Below are 17,770 nucleotides of genomic sequence, written 5' to 3' on the forward strand. Positions count from 1 at the left end.
CTAAGTGAGATGGAAAAGGCACCAGAAGGGTGGGTTCTAAATGACTGCTGTGTTGAGAATACATTGCACAGGGAGCAAACAGGAAGTTATTGCAGTCACTGAGATGAGTGATGAACAGGTGTGCCAGCGTGCGGGCTGTAAGACATGATCAGCTTCTGGATGTATTTTGAGGATAAAGCCAACAGGATATGCTGGTGAATGCATGTAGAACGTGAGCGAGAGAAGTCCGGTATGGCCTCACGGTGTCCAGGCAACATGGGTTTGTATCCTGGGAGGCTCTGCCACTTACTGTGTGACCCAGACAAGTTACGTAACATCAGTTTCTCCCTCTATAAAATGAGAATAACAACAGTGCCTTCCTAATGAGACTGTCGTGAAAAAAGCTCAGAAGAGTGCCTCCCACCATAAAGGCACTAAACAAGTGTTACTCTCATCATCATCATCATCGTTAGCCTGCTTGTGAGAGGATGGACTTGCCAGAGAACAGGTTTAGACACCCCAGGAATTCCTGGCCATCAGGAATTCAGGTCTGAACACGTTAAGATTCTACTGGACATCCACGTGGAGATGGTCAGAAGGCAGCTGGACACAAGCAGAGTTTAGCAGGAAGGTCAGGGCTAAAGAAATATACCCGAGATTCGGTGACATATAGACCAGTATTGAAAACCGTACAACTAAAGAAGGTCCCTTTAGGGAGTGAATATAAAATAAAAAAGTTTCCAAGACTGAGCCTTGGGGCATTCAACATTTTAGAAGCTGGGAAGCCAATGAGGAACCAGCATTCTCCTTCCAGGCGTGGCATCTTGGATGTCAAGGTAAGAAAGTGTTTCAGGAAAGGAGTCCTCAGCTGTTTCATGTGACACTTGGAGGTCTAGTAAGATAAAGATCATTGATCCTTGGATTTTACAACACAGAGGCACTGACAAGCCCTGATAAGACCGGTTTTGATAGAGTGGGGATAAAAGTCAGGTGGAGAAAGTTCAAGAAAGAATGGGAGGGAATGAATTGGAAATAGCAAATACGGACAACTCTTCAGAGAATTACTGTTGCAAAAAGGAACAGAAAAACAGGTGGGTATCCAGAAAGGAATGTGGATCAAGTTTGTTGTCTTACGATGAACAAAAATACAGCAGCTTTTAACACCAGTGATGATGTATCAATGAGAGAACGAGAAATGGAAGATGCAAGGGAGATTACTGTTGAGGCCTAGGCCAGAGGGGATAGAATACAGTGTATAAAAAAGAAGATGCCCCAACAAGACTTACATCACTCGGTTTTTAATTCATTTACTCAATAAATATTTATCAAACAAGTATGTAGTTTGTGCTCGGCACTATTCTAAACACGGGGGATATGTCACTAAATAGATGGTTATGAGAAAACATATGTAAAAGCAGTTAGAATACTATGCCTAGCACACACTAGCCACCTAACCAATGCTGGCTAACTAAATACAGATGGATGTAAACTCTTTTCATCCAAATTTTGGACAAAAATGTGGACCAAGACAGTGTCCTAAAATCTGTCACTAGAGAACTATCAAAGGAATTTAAATAACAAGCTTTTGAATTGATAAAATACTTACTTATGATAAAATGGGAAAATGGCCTTAGAACTCAATGAATACAACCTCTTAATTTTGTGGAAAAGTTAAAAATAGAAAGCCAAGTTGACTTACCCAGTTACTAAATTAATTCAGTGAAAAACCAAGAGCCAAAATTAAAACCCAGTCCTCCTACTTCCTACTCGGATTTTCATTATACTTCAAGTCTCTCTCTCTCTCTCTAACAGAAAGGCTGAAAATATTAAGATTGCAATTTCTATCTTCCCTCTACTTCTGCCTGGCTCTTCTTCCCCTCCAATTTACCATAGGCTGTATGTGACTCTCTACCACTGTATTTTAATCCAATAAAAACTATAATTCTTAAAAGATGTTTTGGGGGAGATATAATATTTTAGTTACCAAAATTCTAGGTTATTTCCTAGCCCCTCCCCCCCAAAAAATCTCCAGTGAAACAGTCCTATGCATCACATATTTTCCCATCTGGAATTCACGTAACTTGTAAGAAAAAGTTGACAAGCTGAAATATCAGCATGTTGACATTGATGGCAAGGAACATTTACAATAACTAACTTTATAGATGTTTAAAATCAGAATATTTCAAAAACTAATAAAACAGGATTTTTTTGTTTTGTTTTCTACAAAAACTTAAGGAAATAAATCTATTCCTTTTTTTTTTTAACGATTACTGGTACTTTTAGCACCATGTATGGCAGCAGATTCATTTCTTACTTTTAGTATGGGAGCCACATTGAGGATGTGCTGAAATGCCAATTACAAGAAATACTCACTGAAATCCAAATTAATTTTCCATTTTCCTTTGTGCAGATTTAATAATGGTTCAACAGGGCTTTTGTACTCCGTTTTAGTGAGTACACTCTACTTCAAACCATCAATGAAAATGAAGTTTAATATTTCAGTTATGATATCTGGCAAACTCAACCATTTTATCTCTAAAGCAATATCTTTTGGATTTCAAGCTTCGAACTCTAGGTTCTGAGATGAATTACCTTTCAAGGTGGTTTTTTATGTTGTTGTTTTTTTTTTTTTCAATCCTAGAATGTCCTTCGACTCCTAGCTAGAATCTTCCACTCTGTTTCATAATTATTGTTCCACCCTTATTTTCTTAACTATCCTCATCCCCAAATGTTAACACAACCATACTGGTGTAACTGTGCAGCAGTCTTATCTTTCTGAGTCACTAACATGAGTAAGGCAGCAGCAAGGATGCGGGAATAAACATTTCATTTGAACATGAACCTTCTACTTCCACTCACCAGTAAATGCGGCCAAAATATTAGGGGCCATTCTAAACGTCTGGATTTTATCTTAGCTCTTACATATTCTAAAGGAATGCCAAACCAACTCCAGCATCCATCGCACAAGCAAAGTCCTAAGTGCCCCGACAACCTTCAAGTTTGAACGTGCTTCAAGAGGAAACTGCCTGGGCGATCTCAACCAATGCCACGCACCAAACACTGATTGCTGTTTTCAAATCCAGCAGCGCTGCTCCCGTTTTCGACATCCTGGTTTGTGCACATGTATCCTTCGTATATCATCAGCAGCTGGAGGGCTGAGCCCTGTTTCACAGGCTGCAGACTCCGGAGACCGAAACAGTGCCAGGCGCCTCCAGAGTATGGACCTACCCGGACTATGACCAGCACAGGTGAGAGGTTGGATACCCACTTCGGTCCTTCCAGCAGTCCGAGGAAGCAGGTCCTACGAATCATCCCTATTTACAGATGCTCACAGCGAGGCCCAGGAGGGTTCCGTGGCCCGCCCGGGTCACACAGGCGGTATAAAGGGGCATCGACCAGGACCCCCGCCGGGACTGAAGGGTGTGGACGCGACCCCCTCCCCACGACCACCTTCGGCTTCACACAGTGGGCTCCATTCGCCTCCCTATCAGAGCGGCCCCGGGAAGCCCAGGGATCTGCAGGGACGGGGGAAGGCACCTGGCCCCGACCCAAGTGGAGGCCGCACCCGCCGAACTGCAGTGTTTGGGGCTCGAGGGGAGATGCGGGCCGAGGTGAATGGGCTCGCTGTGACCCAGGCAGGGCCTTCCCTCCCGGCCACTCTGGGGAGCCGAAGCCCGAGTCCTGCGGGAGGCCGGGGACTCCGCGCGGCCGCGGCGCCCCGGCCCCCGAGGCTGGCAGGGCGCCGAGGAGCGCGGGGAGGCCCAGGCGGGGACGACGCACCTCGGGCAGCAAGCAGAGGAGGCTCGGCTCGCCCTCACCCTGCAGCAGCGGCGGGAGCTCCTCGGTGGCTCACTCGGGGAAGCAGAGGCACTCGAACAGCCGTTCTCCCCGAGAGACCCGGAAGGAAAAAGCCAAGCGCCGGCTGCAGCCCGAGCAGCGTTGAATGTGACACCGCCCGTCGCCCCGTCCCTTCCTGTGTCCCCACCCCCGGATCCACTTCCGTCTGCGGCTTCTCTCGTGCTCCGGGGTGGGGTGCTCGTGGGTCCGTCCCTCCTCTGCAGCCGGGCGCGCCTCCAGTCCTGCCCTCGGTCCCCAGCAGCCGAACAGCGGCCGGGAGGCCTTCCCGCGCAATCTGCCGCGTGGCCGCCTCCTCTGAGGCGCTACGATGTACTGCGAGAAGTGGAGCTCCGTGGCGGAGATGTGTCTCTTCCTTGAAGACCTGCGGGAGGACTCCTGCATCCTCTGCCTCTGCTCCAGGGCGTTTGTGGAGTAAGTCGCACGCGGGCCTCTCGGTTTCCTGACCTGTAGGGGTTGGGGTGGCGATTGATCCCCGGGATCGGGGCCAGAGTGTCCGACCGTCGGGTACAGTGGTGCCTGAGAGAAAGGAAGAACCGTCCTCGGGCTTTACGGCGTGCTCGCCCACGGCCCTGAAGTGATGGAGTAAGTCTGCTCTGCGGGCTGTTAGGAGAGAATGTGGTGGCCCGTGTTTGTCATTTTACACTCGTCAACTGAGGGGACGGTCACAAGCTGCGGGGAAGTGAAATGAAAGCGATCTGGGATGTGATAGCACAGGGCGGAGGTTTGAAGATGAGTAACGTTTCTAGTTAACATCTTTTTTTAAACCTTAAGGTTTATTAAAGCACAAATGCACATAAATAGAACTTCTCATTACCCGGGAGAAAAGATTTAACTATAATCACATCAGTTTTTGAGCCGTGCTTATTTTTGGAAAATACTTGTTTCGGCCACAAATTGCGCTGCGTGGCAGACAGTTAGTGGGTAGGAAAGCACTGACTCAAGAATTGGATTTTAGGGATTTCTTAAAAAATATATATACATATATTAGGTGTGTGAGTTCCGCCACTTAATCCTTTTTTTTTTTTAATCTCTGAAACGGGTATATCTACCCTAATCCTCTCACTGGCTTATTGTTAGATCCAACTTGTGGAACTGAATTTTGTGTGGTACTTTTAACATAGTTTATTTAGAATTATAGAATTAAGACAGAATTTAAGTTGGAAGGAATTCTTACTATTCGCCATGTGTTTTTGTGGAGTAATCGGCAAATTAATCCGGAAAAAAAATTAAGCGCTGTATTAAATTTAATGAAAAAATATTGTCGTCTGGGGACTTCCCTGGCCGTCCAGGAGTTAGGACTCTGTGCGCTTCCACTGCAGGGGGTTCGATCCCCGGTCAGGGAACTAAGATCTCGCAAGACACGGGGCTCAGCCAAAAAACAAAGCAACATACTGTCGTCTCTGTATTCATGCAGGCGTGTGTTCATTCAGCGAATTTTCTTTGTGCTCCGTCATGGTAGGTACTGGTTAGCACTGGGGTATCTGGCACAGCCCATCCCTACATCCTTAGTTTACTTTCTAGCAAAGGTGATCAATATTAAGACAGCCAGGTACGTAATTATTTGGTTAATTATAGTTGTAAGTACAAGATGGGAGAGAAGTGCCAGGTGCTCTTATAGCAAAAACCCAACCTTTTGCCATGGATCACAGAGATTTCTTAGAGAAAGTAGCATTTGAAAAGTGGCCCAAAAGGTGAGTGGAAATAAACCGGGATATGTTTGAGTGGGCGGAAGCATTCCCATCCAAGCAGAACTCTGTAAAAAGCCTCAAGGGAGCAAAAGAAAGCCTGTGAAAGGGAAACAAAATGACTGGGAAAGAAAAATAAAAGATAGGGTTGGTGAGATACGCAGGGTCTAGACATGCAGGACTTTGTAGAGGACAAGTTCAGATTTGCATCTCTGAAGATGCCTCTAGTAGCAGTGATGTGCGGGCCTAGAACGAATCTTGTGTACATACCAGCCAAGGCACATCCTTAGTTCTTAGCCTGCAGCCCATTTGAGTCTTGGTGCCGTCTTCATGAAGTCTCCTTTCCAAAAAGGAAAACGGGAGGGAATATAAGTTATAAAAAGTTGAGAAACAAGTACCTTACCTGTAGAAAACCATATGCAACTGGATTTCAATTAAAGCTGCTTTATTTAAAACACAATCGGGAGTTCCCTGACAGTCCAGTGGAACTCAGACTCAGCACTTTCACTGCCGGCGCTGGGTTCAATCCCTGGTCGGGGAACTAAGATCGTGCAGCCAAAAACAACAACAAAAATAATTCAATTACCATATAAATCACCAGTTACGTTGCATTTAGTCTTTTTGAGCTAAAATGTGCATTCTTTTCATCACAGATAATTTCATACCTTTCTTAAAACTTGGAAGCTCTACTTCACTTTTTTAAACTACCTTCTAAGTTCAAAATAGATAAAGAGAAAAGAATGGCTTGGTCTTTTCCTTTAGATCAGTTACTGCTCAAAGTATAACCCTTTAGAACAAAAAGATCTTGGAGATACAGTCGTAGAATTGTCACCAGTAGTCACTGAAAAGTCCTTGGGAGTGGGAGACATGCTGGAAGCTCAGAGACTCGTGAGTATAACCCTGATTTTCTAGGTAGGGAAAAAGTCTGTTTCCAAACTCTAAGAACAATACATTTGATTGTTGGCCAACTTCAAATAGATTATTAAACTGAAAGTTCAGTCCCATGTAGCAGAAAACAGAAAGTGAGCTTTAGCATAGGTGCCAAATAACTGCTCAGTAATTAAGAGATTATTTTCACACCTCCCCTCAAAGGCAGGAAATAGAACATAATATTGTAACTAATTTTTATTTTCTGAGGACATTACATTAACATACTGCCTTATGAGTTCAATAATTGGAGTAATAATTCTGTCTCATCTACACACTTAATTTTCTATACACTGTCTATATGAAGTGGACATATAATTACAGTGTTATAGGGCTGTTAAAAATAACCATTACAGGGCTTCCCTGGTGGCGCAGTGGTTGAGAGTCCGCCTGCCGATGCAGGGGACACAGGTTCGTGCCCCGGTCCGGGAAGATCCCACATGCCGTGGAGCGGCTGGGCCCATGAGCCATGGCCGCTGAGCCTGCGCGTCCGGAGCCTATGCTCCGCAACAGGAGAGGCCACAACAGTGAGAGGCCCGCGTACCGCAAAAAAGAAAAAAATAAATAATAACCATTACAGGACTTCCCTGGGGGCGCAGTGGTTGAGAGTCCGCCTGCCAATGCAGGGGACACGGGTTCGAGCCCTGGTCCGGGAAGATCCCACATGCCGCGGAGCAGCTAAGCCCGTGTGCCACAACTACTGAGCCTGCGCTCTAGAGCCCGTGAGCCACAACTCATGAAGCCCGCGCGCCTAGAGCCCGTGCTCCGCAACAAGAGAAGCCACCGCAATGAGAAGCCCACGCACTGCAACGAAGAGTAGCCCGGTTCCTGTCTGAGCCAGCTACCTCGGAGGTTCCCAAAGAGCAGTTCAGTGTGTCCGTCACTCCTACGTTTGTCAGTTAGCGTTCTCTGTGGAGCACTTTCCCTTCTCTCCCCGTTGTTTGTTCACTCCCCTATTTCTATTAACATGGACTCTGGACTGTTAATTTATTAATGGATATATTGTTACTATCATCATTTATTTTGGTGTTCCTTTCGTCTCAGATGGCTGGTGGGAGCCCCTTGAACTGGCTCCTGAATCCTTTCGATGGGTCCCTGGCATTCTTTGAGCCCTTCCTAACCTTCCGGCACAATAATATAATTTTACAGCCTGCGCTCCAGCATGGACGTGCCATTTCTCCAAGGTGCCCTGGTCCCTTTGAGTGGAGAGCAGTGTTTAGAAACTAAGACTTGGGTCATCGTTGTGCTCATTGCTGCTGGGTGTTCAGTGCTTCTCCACCCTGGGCAGACACAGCTAGGCAGGCTACAAGCGCATTTCACGTACATACACAAAGGTGTGTGTTGGAGAATCTTGGCTGTCGTTATCCTCAGTGCATTTACTTATTTGCTCGGTGTAACCAATCTTGCAACCATATTGACCCTCTTCTCCATCTGACACCTTCATGCCCATACCCTTGGGCACTAGCGGGCACACCGTCGATGCCCTTCTGTGGCTGCCCCCGCGCCCCAGGCTTCAAGTTGCTGGGGGTCCGTGGGCATGCTGCCAGAGCACATCTGCACTTCATCCCCTCCCCCGTTCACTGTCCTGCTAAGTCACCACCTATGTTACGTTTTATAAAGTGTCAAAAGATAAATAAATGGGGGATATGAGATATATCAAGGACACAAGAATTTTGTTTTGTTGAATTTGTTGTTGCTCCCATTAGAAGAGTGGTAGTAGCTATTACCTGCAGATGGCCTTGTTATGGCAGTTATGGTGGAGTTTATTACAGCTTAATTTACCGGTAGGAAGATAATAACAAAATTCCCCCCCTTCCCTTTATTTTAAGTGTTCTGTTAGGTTTATTTTGCTTATGAAATTCTTATCTTAGTAAAGAAAAAATTTAGAAGTAGATACGTAAAGAAAAGTTCAACTATTCACTTTTTAAAACTCTGAGACTGAATTGTTTTATTTCGATTTATGTTTCGGTTTAATAAAATAAGAACTTAATTTTATGTTAGTCCCCAAAACAACCTTAGCTCAGACCATGAATATCTTATCTACTAGGCAGTGGATAATTTGGCCTATTTGCAAATGGACTAGCGTCTGCGTGTCTAAAGGTGTAAGATAAATCTTTTCACGTTTATGCTCACTTTCTACAGCAAATTGAGAGAATATTTCACTGTTTGTATATCACAAGGAGGATCAGATTCTTTCCCCAGTATCCAGAGCTGCCACTTAATTTTAATAAATTAGTAGTTATCATTATTGCGTGCTTTGCATGTGATATATACCCAATGCTCTATGTGTGCAGTCAGTCCTTATTAGAACCCTGTGAGGTATGTATCATTACCTCTATATTACAGATAAGAAGAATGTATTAGCAGATAGCTTTTCTGTTTTTTAACCTTTTTATTAATCTATGCTGCCTTAAGCTTGTTTTTTCACTAAGTTTATAGTTTAATTTTTTTCAATATTGACTGTTTAATTTGCTTCACAGAGATCGGAAATTGTGCAATTTGGGATTAAAAGGCTACTACGTTAAAGACGATGGCAACAGTTCAGGTAATACAGTATGAAGCTACATAGCCCTTTTTTTGCTAAAACTAACCATGGTACTGTACAGAGGAGAGGCGGGAGCAAAGCAAGGAAATCACTTGCCTGGCCGTAGTTTGTGCAGCTGCCTTACTTGGGAGAGCTTTCTGGGCTGCTCGTGTGTGGCGGTTAAGCCCCGTCTCCTCAGGTGGGAGTTCCCTGGCCCTGGCTTAGGTTTTGGCTTGTTCGGGGAGGCCACCGAGGTATCAGAGCCACCCCGCGCTAATGGCCTCCTCGCTTAAATACTTCAACAGTTTTATATGTAAACCATTCAGGATAAACTCCAAGTGAACAGCCACAGCCTTTTGGCTGAAGTAAAGAGGCCACAATCTGGATTAACTTTCCCAAATAACCTACGCTTTGAGCCTCACCTAGTTACCTGAAAACCATCTTGGTCTCTGTCAGACTTCCCTCTCCGGGCCCCATTTGTCCTTTCCACGCAGATCTTTCATGTTTCTCCGGACACGGGGAAAACTGCGGCCCAAGGTGTAGGCTAAAATCAGCACAAGTACCGTGTCATGTTACCCTCGAAGACCCCCGCCTCTCACAATGGTGGAGCAAATCTCTACGTCTTCACTTACACACTGGATGAAACGTTTGGTTGCATTTCAGTGTTACATTGTACAAATAAGATTTCTCTAGACCCTGGGGCCCCACCTAACATAGGAACACATGCACACCACGAGAGGGGCACCAAGGTGAGCCGATTCATATTCCCTGCTCTGCTCTCTGCTGAGCTTTCCCAAGTTCATTCGGTGGAATCGCCTTCATTATTTAGATAGGTGTCTTTTTCCCCTCTTTCTTTTAATAGAATTTGTGCACTTAAGATCTCTTTTTCTCAGTCTCCATCTTTGCAGTGGGAAGATTCCCTGTTCTGTTGCCTAAGATCATGTAGCTGGAGTGCAGCTCAGCCCTAGTTGAGTATGCTAATATATAAAGTGTTCGTCTCCCATTTTAAAATAGAGCGTTTGGATGGCATTTGGCCAATTAGTGGTATGATCTACTTTTAGATACCACATTAGGATAAAGTAAAACTTGTTTTGTTATGATAAAGCAGGTTTTCTCTAAGACCTACAATCAGAGAGCTTGAAAGGATCTTCCAGTTCAGTGGATTTCAGACTTTTAACAGCAGAACGTTTTCATTAAATGAACTTCCCCACAGAGTCCCAGGGTGTAAATCCAGTCATGACTGAAGTACCTGTGGAGGGCCTGAAGACCTACCTCTCATCTCCCGTGTTAATAGCTCCTAAAATAACTCCACGGGTCATCATTTTAAATCCACTGATCGAGTGCAGCAGTGCTGCAGGTGGGGAATGCGGAAATGTAGACATTTTCCCCGGGGCTGCCCTGCTGTGTTCCCTCGTGAGTCCTCAGTACTGTGCCCAGTACCCAGCGAGAGGAGGTGCTCCGCGGAGGGAGCTGAGGCAGCAGCTGGGTGGACAGCGGCCAGCAGAGCCAGACTAGGGCTTGTTCTTGGTTCTTAGTTGGCTGTTTTCTCACAAGTCCATATTCCCATCAGTTCCTTTGTTTTTCCTTTTATTTTTCTTCCCCTTAAAAACTCACATTGACACACCTTTACTTCGTGCAAGTCATGTAATAACTTTGGGTCTCAGGTTCCTTTTCATTAAGATGAGGGTGATGAAAGCTGCGTCTAAATTTTCTCTGAAACTAAGCTAAAGTAACAGTGCTGTGTGTAGGAGAGCAAGCTGCAGAGGAGGAAGAGGGCGGTCGTTCCCAGGGCGCTGCAGAGTCCTGTGACAGCAAAGACGTAGGCCCAGATGAAAGTGAACTTGATTCTGAGGCTGAACTCATGAGAAGCATGGGACTGCCACTTCAGTTTGGTAGTGTGTCTGCACATAAGAATTTTGAGGTAAGTATTAGTTTACTTTGCTTGTTTCTGTTTCTTAGTTTTCTTCGTAAAATATCACGTGGAATCTTTTTATCCCAAATCTAATGCATTCATGAATCAGGGCACTTCACCTCTTCTTAAATGTACGTACATATTTATAAGTTAACGAAAACTGCAAGTTGTGATATGTCCCATGTGTGGTTGTTCCTCCTCTTGGAAACGTAGATAGTAAGATTCACTTGTTGGTGTAACTGAAACCCAGGTTGGGGGGTTGAGGGTATTCTGTTTAATTTAATGTCAAAATAGATTTAGATTCTACCTCTTATAGTTTCTGAAGTGTAATTTATATTCAAGTTATTGACCTTTGTAGGCATCTATGAATACTAGAAACAAAGTTAAAAGAAAAAAGAAAAAGAAAAAGCATCAGAAGAAGTACTTGGATGAAATTAAGAGAGAATCTTGGAGACGAGAATGTGAGGAAGGTGACATTTTGGCCTCAGATGATCCATCTTCATCTGAGAATGAGAACACCAGAAGGTATGAACTTCAAACCAAAAAAGACATTGACGGTGAGAATCTTCCTGCTGAAAATACATTACCTCCAAAGCTGGAAATTACAGAGCTCTGGGAGAAGTACTGGAAGGAATACGGGGGGGAACTGCTGTGGCAAAGCTGGCAAGAAAAGCATGCAGGTCAGACGCCGTGCTCAGAGCCCTGGAACGTCCCTAATACAAAGGCAGAATGGGAGCAGCATTATAGCCAGCTGTACTGGTATTATTTGGAACAGTTTCAGTATTGGGAAGCTCAGGGTTGGACTTTTGAAGCTTCACAAAGCTGTGATACAGATACTTGTGGGTCTAAAACAGAAGTTGACAACAAGAAAGACGAAAATCGCACGAAAGCAGATGAACTTTCTTCTGCATCTTCATCAGTGGGTAGCGAAAACTCTAGTTCAGGTGATAAAGATCGTAATGAAATTCTTGATGGACTTAGTAATATAAGCCTGAATTCAGAGGAAGTAGAACAGAGCCGATCAGATCCCTCTGTGAGTTGTGACGGACGTCAGCGTGAAGTGAACAGCAGAAGAGAATGCCCTGCTTCGGGCCAAAGTGAACCATGTAATGGAGGAACCAAGGAAAGCAGCTTGTCTGGGAACAGAAGCACAAGCCAACCAGCTCAGGGTAAGATTGGCCAAGATTTATCCTGCTGAGTAATGGTTACCAAAATTAGTCTATTTAGCAAAAGAGCTAACACTAATCCTTTATGGTAGAGTTAAATAATGCCAGCTACATTTTATGGTGTGATAGTGAAATGATCTAATCCATCTTACTTTTATGTCACAAGTTATTATCCTTTTATGTAAATAAAAAGAATATTTGCATAGGGTTCTCAAAAGTATCACTCGTTCCTCTTGCACCTTGGTGGCCAGTGAATTACAACTTGGAAATCCATTAAGAAATCTAGTTTTAGAGTGAGCTTGGAATGTCCAAGTTTCTCTGGAGCAACTAAGTTTATAGGAGACGTGCTAAAGAGTAGCTGTGAGTGTACATTTGCCGTTAGGCAAATCTGAATGGGGGTTGTGTCTGGAATTCGTTCGGGACAAGTGAAGTCTTGCTCTATAGAGAGTCTCAACAGGGCATAAGATTATTTTGTAACTGAACGGATTGATTTCAGGATTCTCATCAAATATCCAGGATAAGGAACTTGGTTGACTCCTGCCTGAGCGATTAAGAAATAATTGTTGAGCAGACTGGTGCCACTGTCGGGACTAAAGAAAGCCAGTGAGAGGTGTGCTAGGAGAAGCTAGAGTAGGCAGATAAGAAGGCTTTTGTGGGGAGAAGGGGACCATCAACTGGTGCAGCAGAAAAGTGGGAGAGGAGGACGTTTTTATAACCTGAACTCCTGAAACCCACTGACTTGTTGTCTTGGCATCCTTGATGTTTGGTGCTGGAAAAGTCTGGTTCATAGCAACTTTCTTCTCAGCCTCATTCATATATATAAAGCAAAAGGTTTCGGCTTTTTACTTAACAAGTGGGTTTGCTTTGCTCCTCTCAGGTCACTGACCTTACTTCATCCTACAGTGTCCTTTAGAGAGTTACTAATGAGCTTCTCTGTCCTCTTACGATGGAACTTACTTCAGTATGGCGTTCTCATTCCTTTCTATTTTGCTGTTATTTTCATCCTTTTTTAATGTGGGTATTTTATGTTAGTCTTTTGATAAGTCCTGTTCTTATTTTGACCAGAAACCTTGGAGTGTGTATGTTGGTCAGTAAGTGCTTCCTGTCCCTCCTGTTGATCACGTCCCTTAGCTTCCTTTGTTAGACACAGTAAACCTCACAGTCTCTGCCTTCGTGTTGCCTGTTTTCTCAGGCGTGTGTATAGACTGCTCCCGTTGCGTGTTCCCGTAGTGAGGTGTGTAATTAGACATTTCTGCAGTTGGCTCCAATGTGACCGCCCTCGGGATCAATTTGAGAATTCCAGGCTTTCATTTGTTTTGGATCCTCCTTGAGACCAAAACGTAAGGCATACACTGCATCTCCCCATACGTACGTGTTCCACTGTTTGCGGCTGGGGTCTCCTGAAATAGCCTGTCCTTGCACACTAGAGCTCCCGCTGTCTCCAGGGTAGACCCCTCTCCACTTCTGGTCCCACCCAGCCACCTGGCTCCAGTCCGAAGGAATACAGAACACGGACACGTGCCTCAGCGGAGCCACCGCAGGTTATAATCACTCTTTGTAAATGGTGGTGTTTGTCTTTCTGTTACTTCCATTATTACTTTAAGAGCTATATTAGAGGCAGTTAGATGTATTTGCTTCTTAATAAAGAGAAGTTATTTTTAATCAAATGTGATCATGCCATTTTTAGAGTCATTTAGATTAGAATCCCATCAAAATGTGGTAGCTAACAGCTATCACAGAGGTAACTTTGTGGATTAATTTGTACAGATTTAGACAGCTGTGAGGAAAAAGTAGTTTTATCGTTCACTTTTTTTTTTTTTTTTTTTTTTTGCCGCACCTCAATGCTTGAGGGATCTTAATTCCCCAACCAGGGATCGAACCCGGACCACAGCAGTGAAGGCATGAAAGCTCCGAGTCTTAACCACTAGACCACCGGGGAATTCCCTGTAGTCCACTTTCTAAGTAGTTAGGTCATGGAAACTTTTAGACCTGAATAGACCGAGCTGCACACTCTGCACGTGGATGCGTGGAATAGATAGATGTGGTCTAGCATGAGTTCATTGCAGGAGAGGCCCCGGCGTACTTTGATTCCTTTGCAAATGACCAGCGTTGTCAAACCAAGGGCGGAAATCAACTGCAGTGCCTCTGCCTCTTTAGATTCACAAGAGTCATCAGGAGCAAACACAGTCAAAGACAGCCCACGCCTCATCGGCACTGATGGAGATGAGAGTGGCGAAGATCCGCCTGAGCAGAAGCCAAGCAACCTCAAGCGGAGGCAAGTCTCACACTGCGTCTCTGTGCAGAACGTGTCAGCAAGCGTTAGAGGCTCAGTAGCTTAGTACATAAAAGCGGGCCTCTGCCGTGTGCCTTCCAAACGGTATATGTTGCTTGTTAACGCCTCTGGTTCCTACTAGTCCCTAGAGGCAGAGGCTCTGTGTGCACTGATATTCTTGGGCCCTTGTACGTTCTTGTGGGTCCTCCATAAACGTTCAGTGAGCTTAACGTAATTTGCAAGAGTTATTTCTCATCGTTTGCATTTGTTGCTGTTGCCCAGGTAGTAGGGATCACTAGAAGGTATCCCCCAAAGGTGGGGATTACTGAGTTACTTATATCACAACCTTCTTAACAATATTTTCTCTTTTGTAATTTTCTTGGTTGGGTTGATACTTCTCAAATGTTTCCTTGTTTGTTTTTAAGGAAAACCTCTAGAGATATCACCTAGGAGATTAGTTAAGGCTGCAGGTTAACTGGTGTTTTCCCGAAAGAAAAGGGGGAAATTTATATTTGTTCAGGAATAGAGATACTACTTGACGTGGTTTAAGATTTGAGCGCTTATTGCTGTGTCCCGGACACTGCTAGGGAATCAGTCTCATTTGCAAAATCCTGATTCAAGTACTCTTCTTCCTGTCTTCCTGGGTTGTGACCTGTGGTTGATTGTTGTGGTGGGAAAGTCTGCATGGGTTGACTGTATGTACCTTTTAATACTTGCCTGAACTGCTGGGCTCTGGAGATAATGACTTACCACTGTTGGCTTTGTTTATCTGTTTAGCCATGAACTGGACATCGATGAAAACCCAGATTCAGACTTTGATGTCGACGGTTCCCTTCTAGGATTCAAGCACGGCTCAGGACAAAAGTAATTTTCCATAAATGCCGTTGTCATCCAGAAATCTTAACCACTTCAGCTATCCTAAAGCTCTCTGATATTTAGATAGCGAATAATGGTGATGTATTTCATAACATTTGAGGTGTTACAATTAAAACACTAACCTCTCTTGCTAGTAAGAATTGTAGAGCTATCACTGTACATTTGATATATTCACATGTATTAGCTCAGTTGCACTTCATAGCAATCTGATGTTTTTATTCTACAAAATTGTAATCGTTTCTGTGTACTTCAGCCATATAGTCATTTAAGGCTAGAGTTCATAAAAGTTAATAATATAAAGGGTTTTCCTGATAACTGCCACATTTAAATCCCTGGCAGAATTTATTTCTACCCACATGTAATTTTATTGAGAAATTACTTAGGTAGCTCTTGCTGGTATATACTCATAGAGATTTATTCTGTTACCTGGGATTTAACTATTCTTCTATTTTAGAGCACCCAATTTCACTTAAAAGAGAAGGATAAGATACACTTTTTATAAAGAAGTTTATAATATAGGTAGAAGATAACAACTGACATTTAAAACCAAACTGTTCAGAGTTTGTTTATAAGTGCTAAATTATATATTACACTGTTGGTCCCTAATAGTCCGTAAGAGAGGCAATTAGTGAGGCTTAATAGAGTCAGCGAAGGCTTCATAGCAGACATATATCTTTTAGGACTGGAAAAATTCAGATGGTTAGATCAGCAGGTTCTCTAATTATTTTAGTAATGGGGGGTTTGCTTCTTAGGTTAGTTCATATTGATTTAAGAATCTAGTGGCCGCTTTTAAGACAATTTGAACATATCCAGATACGTGTTAAAAGAGCTTTGGCATCACCTCACTGTGAGAAAAAATTATATTTCCCCAGCATGCATTGGGGTTATAGTTTCCTGCTGGGTTTTTTTATTACATTTTATAATGTAATTTCTCCTTTCTGTTATCTGTAAGATATGTTGATATTCCCACCTTTGGTGTTTCACATTTACTTGGGACTTAACATACAAGCTAGACCTTAAAAAGTCCTCTGCATTTTTCACTTTATTTCGTAATTTCCATAATTTAAAAAAATGAAATTAAAATAGTGGCTGCTAATAGGAAAATAGTGAAAACTGTTAGTTTTCTTCTCCTTTCATATGAGGAAGCAGATTCTTAGACCCTGAGGTTTGAGTCCACTTCTTTTGCTTTGGTCACAGATATGGTGGAATTTCAAATGTCAGTCACCGGAGGGTCAGGTATCTGCACAGGAATGTGAAGTACAAGGCAAAGTACTTGGACATGAGAAGACAGATCGATATGAAACACAAACACATCTTCTTCACTGAGGAGCCAGGAAAAACTCTTCTCAAGAAAAGCAAAACTCTGAGTAAGGTGTGTATAAGCTTTGCTTTATACTTACAAATCGAGGCTCATTTTTGTGACCTTTGACTCCTTCAAGTTTCTGTTTGCAAACAGGAACCCTGTTTCTACCCAGATATAAAGGTACCTAAAATTCTTTTCCATTTGCTTCCTAAAGGCTTATCCTGTGTGAACTAAATTTGAAAAAAGGGTAATTGGGGCTGATATGAGAGGGGGATGTTTTGAAAGCTACATAGGAGTAGTGTATGGAACAATGAATAGGTAGAATCGCCTTGTGTGTAGTAACAGCTCGTCTGTTTCAGGCTAAGGGGGATCCTGGAAGTCCAATTTCTGATGCAGCGTTTATTGAAAGGCGTAATCTTGAGGTCTTCTAGAGTTGATCGATCAGACTTTGCACTATCGAGTTCATCCAAATGGCACGAGCCTCAAGGCTAGTTTAGTGATTCACATTGTTAACTGGGGTATTTATATCCCCTCTCTTAGACTTCGTTGTACCTGCCTTCTGTGTACCTGGAAAACAAAAGTAATTCGAATTACTTTTGTTCGGTTTGATGAGTGATCCTTCTTCATTATAGGAAAACAGCCCCATCCAGTGAGCAGAATTTTCTATCTGTCACCTCTCCAGCAGCTCTACAGAGCAATGGAACAAAGTCTCAGGTCCCCGTGATGACTTTGTTTTACCCTTAGCGTACGTTATCCTTCCTTAACGTCACCGTTTTTCCAAAACATGCTACAAATTTATAGCTGGTCTTATTTTTATTATATTTCAGATTGGTTGGTTACTGGTCATATTTTAATATTTTAGTGGCCCTGGTTATATCTGGAACAAATTTCCCAGTATCAGTTCAGTCAGTCCGACGGGCCTTTTTATAATGTGCTGGATGTGATAATTCCCATACATTCATCTGTAGCTGAAGAGCAGAAACATAACTGCCGCGTAATTGCCGAGGAAGAAAGTTAAAGTGACTGTTGTGTTCTTAGGCGTCCCATTGATACACAGGCACAGTCCCCTCAAAGGAAGATTCTGAGCCGTGGTCCATGTCCATCTTCTGTTACTCTTGTTCTCACTTCCTGACTCTTAGGAAGGTCATGAAGATCTATTAGGAAGCATATTCTTGTCACAGAAGGTTGCAAGGAAGTATGTATCATCTGACCTTGAGCCTTGTTGACATTTCAGAGAAGAAACTTAGTTCTTGGCATCATTTTACTGG

General features: G+C 43.5%; 2 protein-coding genes across 5 annotated transcripts in view; one reads left to right on the forward strand and one right to left on the reverse strand.

Annotated features, from left to right (window-relative positions):
• Positions 1-3,872, reverse strand: part of TMEM68 (transmembrane protein 68) — a 34,272-nt gene extending 30,400 nt beyond the window's left edge. For all 4 annotated transcript variants that reach the window (XR_009522578.1, XM_060035386.1, XM_060035384.1 and 1 more), the window contains exon 1: positions 3,760-3,872. The gene's annotated coding sequence lies outside the window, so the exon portion shown is untranslated. The remainder of the gene's footprint in view (positions 1-3,759) is intronic.
• A 140-nt stretch (positions 3,873-4,012) lies between these two features.
• Positions 4,013-17,770, forward strand: part of TGS1 (trimethylguanosine synthase 1) — a 37,796-nt gene continuing 24,038 nt past the window's right edge. The window contains exons 1-7 of the mRNA XM_060035389.1: positions 4,013-4,248; positions 8,930-8,994; positions 10,722-10,894; positions 11,244-12,054; positions 14,209-14,326; positions 15,101-15,187; positions 16,397-16,571. Coding sequence (XP_059891372.1) covers positions 4,145-4,248; positions 8,930-8,994; positions 10,722-10,894; positions 11,244-12,054; positions 14,209-14,326; positions 15,101-15,187; positions 16,397-16,571 — 1,533 coding nt within the window. The 5' untranslated portion in view covers positions 4,013-4,144. The remainder of the gene's footprint in view (positions 4,249-8,929; positions 8,995-10,721; positions 10,895-11,243; positions 12,055-14,208; positions 14,327-15,100; positions 15,188-16,396; positions 16,572-17,770) is intronic.

Source organism: Delphinus delphis, chromosome 17 (assembly GCF_949987515.2).
Source record: "Delphinus delphis chromosome 17, mDelDel1.2, whole genome shotgun sequence".
Taxonomy (NCBI): Eukaryota; Metazoa; Chordata; class Mammalia; order Artiodactyla; family Delphinidae; genus Delphinus; species Delphinus delphis.